The sequence below is a fragment of the Taurulus bubalis genome, assembly GCF_910589615.1.
Source record: "Taurulus bubalis genome assembly, chromosome: 15".
Lineage (NCBI taxonomy): Eukaryota > Metazoa > Chordata > Actinopteri > Perciformes > Cottidae > Taurulus > Taurulus bubalis.
The window spans coordinates 1408323-1412672 of NC_136603.1; the positions used below are offsets into that span (position 1 = coordinate 1408323).

General features: G+C 39.4%; 1 protein-coding gene across 1 annotated transcript; it reads right to left on the reverse strand.

The window, feature by feature from the left end:
- Positions 1–252: 252 nt before the first annotated feature.
- On the reverse strand, positions 253–3959 carry LOC306747325 (C-type lectin BML-1-like). Its single transcript, XM_079230366.1, has 6 exons — positions 3827–3959; positions 3381–3486; positions 3149–3288; positions 2224–2373; positions 1758–1881; positions 253–450 (listed from the first exon to the last, which is right to left on the reverse strand). Exons 2-6 carry the CDS (start codon positions 3448–3450, stop codon positions 383–385), a joined length of 552 nt encoding a protein of 183 aa, XP_079086492.1. The 5' UTR covers positions 3451–3486; positions 3827–3959; the 3' UTR covers positions 253–382.
- Between the last annotated feature and the right edge of the window lie 391 nt (positions 3960–4350).

The following is a 4350-nucleotide window of genomic DNA, read 5'->3' on the forward strand; positions in this document are numbered from 1 at the left end:
TGACATTGCATCTACACCGTCTCATTTAGTAACTAAAGTGGTGTTATTCAGTAAACATGTGTATATCCCCTATAACTATATCCTCCGTCTGTTTTCCTTGTTTTGTGCTGGTGCGCCGGTGTTTGATTCCCTCTGCTCTCTCGGCTTCATGCTGTCTTGACAGTGGTATTGCAAAGCGTTGTGCTTCGTATGGAGGGAACCTCTACAGCTATCATACAAACCCAAATGAAACAAGAGTCATCAACATGTTTGCTGATGATGAACATTTATTGCAGTAGATGTCAATACTTGTGCTTGCAGTGGCTACAGTGAAACAGACAAAGAACTCAATCTGCAGTAGATGCCTATGTTATGTTCAGCTCCTTATGACCACCACGGTTCATCACACTTTCACTGCGCACACATAGGGCCGAGTGAAGGCGCAGTTCACGTCGTTCCATCGCCCCCAGGCTGGAAAACAGGAACATTTAAATTGAGTATCAGTGGAGAGGTGTCTGTATACATGCTGCTGCAGTGAGGACAGTTCCTATCCATCTATTTAGCTGAGGTTTGGTTCATTTGGTGGGGAATAAAGAAGGAAATTATAACATGTATTTTGTTTTCCTCCTTCCCAAACAAGAGTTACGGAACAGATGAAACGTAAATGAGTTCTTACGAGTGTAACAATGTACTAAATGATATTCATCTATATATGTGGGCATTATTCAAAACATTTCCTCACATATCATTCTCAAAAAGCACCTTTAATGAAATCTATCATTTGCATGTAATCAAGCATGACGCTGACTGGAGAGAGAACTGTCATTGGTCGACCGATCTCAGTGTTGCCAGATGCACGATAATTATCCTCCAAATACGACCATTTTGAGCCTTTGGTACGATACTTCACCATTTCCAACCTGGCAACCCTGAGCACCTTGCCCCCTCCACTAGTTGCATTGTTTACAGCAGCACATGACGTCTGCAGCCATGCAAACATAAATGTAAGTTCACGGACGAACTAAAAAAACAAACATGTTTTCACCTCGGCCGTGATGCTGAGTGCAAGACATGCAGAGCAGGCGCTTACGTTCTTAATTCTTAATAAAATATTTTATTTTATTCTTAATAAAATAAAACTTATTCTTAATATGTGGCCATATTAAGAATGTACTATTTATTATTTAGAATATTGTATTTGTTATCATTATTGCTTTAATATATGAGGAGGACTGAAAAGTGTCTTCATTTTCTTATTTTAATATGTGGCTATATAAAGTATTTATTATTTAGAATTTTGTATTTGTTATCATTATTGCTTCAATATATGGACAAGACACATTAAAGAAGCACTGGACTAAATGACACAAACATGATTTGTTTTACATTTGCACTTTGCAATTTTGTTAAAGTTCAATGAACAGATGTTCATATAGTCATTTGTGTCATTTTTTGTCATTTCATTTGTGACATTTGTATGCATTCACATATATTCATATGCGGCATGCTAAACACTGCCCACTGCCCAATTCACTATATTCATGAACATTACATTCACTATATTCATGAACATTACATTCACTATATTCATGAACATTACATTCACTATATTCATGAACATTACATTCACTATATTCATGAACATTCATGAATCCCAATAACTTGAGCCTTTACCGCCCCCACAAGGTACTTTCAACAAATGTTGGTCAAATGTCCATGCATGCACACATCATCTCGTAACTACTACATACATTTTTCAAATGACATTTGTAACTTACAGTAGTAGTTGGTCTCAATACATTTCTCCTCCTCGTTAAAGAAGTTTGGCTGATTGTAAGCAAAATTGTCGAACATGTGTTGAGTGCCATCAGTCCAGTCATAAATCAGGTTATTTTCAACGTACTGCAAAAAACAAAGAGTTGAAAGATTAGTTTGGCCTTCATAGGGGTGTCCATTTCATCCAACCCTCCACTGATCCATTTTAAAACAATACTCTACAGATGTGTCATTCCTATGACCTTATTTTAGCTTTCAGACCCAACCGACACTGACTCAAGTGACATCACTTGAGGACATTTGTCCGACTTCACGACTTCACACACAGATGCTCCCTCTGGAGAATCTACAGGCTTCATCCTCCCATCAACATATATGCAGTAGATTTCAGCGCACCTGAAAACAGGCTTTGATGTGTAAAAACACGACACGCTACTTTATGACTGAATGGACACATTAACGGCTTACGAATGTCAAGTGGAGTCCGATCCAGTAAGGAGGCCTTCCGGGGGTGACTTTGTGCATGGCACAAACCACCTGATCAAGCTCCGCCTTGCTGTGGATTGACACCAGGTGGGCCGTGAAGTTGTTGTGTGATATGTGCTGGGTACAAGCTTTCTGAAATCAACAGAAATGTGAATGATTATTCTTCAGTGACACTTCAACATGACTATCTGCATGGACGGATTACTGGACGGGCCTACAGGGCCGAGGCTTACGGACCCCTGGCCTTCACCAACTGAAAGACACACAGAGACGTATAAACCAGGAAGATGCTAATACATGACCAGGAAGAAACATAAGCACTACAAAGAGACTCAAAAAGAAAATCTAGACACTCACATTGACTATGAAAAGGGGCAAAACAACCACAAAATGGCAGGAAAAAAACACAAAGGAAATACGAAGAGACAAAATGACTCCAAAGAAACACAAAGTGACCACAAAGAGACACAAAACCACTACAAGGAGACACAAAACAAGAACAAAAATACAAAGCAACTACAATGATGATGAAAAATAGACACAAATCGACACAAATGCAAAACAAAGACACAACATTTCTTGTTCCGATGTGAGGTACCAGGACAGAGTATGTTGTTTGTGTGCAGATTGTAAAGCCCTCTGAGGCAAATTTGTGATTTTGGGCTACACAAAATAAATTGAGGCGACTAGAAACAGACTCAATCTACAAGAATGGGCTATCCACCAGAAATGGACCAAAGAGACTCAAGACCACAACAAAAGGTCTCTGAAGTCTGTCTTGTTCCTTTGTAAAAGAGGTGGTGGCCTTTTGAATGTCTGTACCATTTGTCTCATAATCTCATGTCTGTCTGTCGAGAATTAGGTCACATTTACTGTCTAGTGTGACGTGTGTGTTGGTGCTCATCACCTCTGCATCCTCAAAGTTTAAATACGTTGTGTGGAACGCTTTCAGACAGCGGCCTTCTCCCAAGCGGAACCAGCCTTCGCCAGCGATCCCTTCACATTTTGGAAGATTCTTACAGAATTCATCAAGAGTTGTCGTCGGTGCTAAAACAACAACAAACAAACAAAAAGAAAAACTTTTTTTTTTTGTCCTGTTGTCCGAGTTGAACATTATGATCTGACTCTTTGGTTCTTACCGGCCGCAGAGTCCGACATGAACATCATCCCCACCAGAAGAAGGATGGCTATTCCCTCAGCAGGACGCATGGTTCAGGGTTCACTGACTCTTCTTTGTTTGAACAACTTGCAAAAATACAGTAGGATTGTGGTAAAGCGCTTGTCCAGGAGACCAAGTCCCAATGTTCAGTTATCTGTCACTTACTTTAATACTTCCATAACGTCACTTCTGTAGTCACTCTTACCTGAACCACAATCCTTTCTTAAACCGACCCAAGTACGTCGTTTCCCATAAAGAATAAAGCTATTTGTGTAAAGACTGTATAATATAATGAGTGTAAAATGTAATGTTTCATAGGAAAATAAATATAATTTGAGGAATAACTTTTGTAAGATATTATATTAGTTGTATTACGATATGTTGCAATAAAATAAAAAATGTTAGCCAGAGAGAAAGGAGACTCACCTCAGTTGTGTCTCTCTCGTTCCTCGTTCACTCTCCGTCTGGATGTCAGTCTGATCTTCCACAGTTAAATACTCATAGCTCATGCTCTGAATACATGTAACTTCATGATGATCAAACACAGTTATGGATAAAGTGCCAAAATCAATAAAAAGACCTGAAGTCAACCGGTTCCTCCCTGAGCTCTGGCAATGCCCCGTGGATGTTTGATCACATTCATCTTCCACGCAAGGAAGTTACCCTTCATTTTGGGAGGCGGATCATGAATACATTAATATTATTAGAGCGATCACAAACTGCAGACAGAGAGAAACACGGTGGTGAAAAAAAGGAAAAGAAAAAAAGAGCCTTGATGTTTTCTAAATGTTGATATGTGGAACGGCCTGTATAGGACTCACTAAAAGAATTCTCAAAGTCCACATTTCTGATTATTAAACAACCAACAGAACAGGAAATATGTTCTCATCAGAGGAGCTGATATTACAGAATATCTCTCCCAAAAAGATGTGTTTGGGATCCACCAGCTG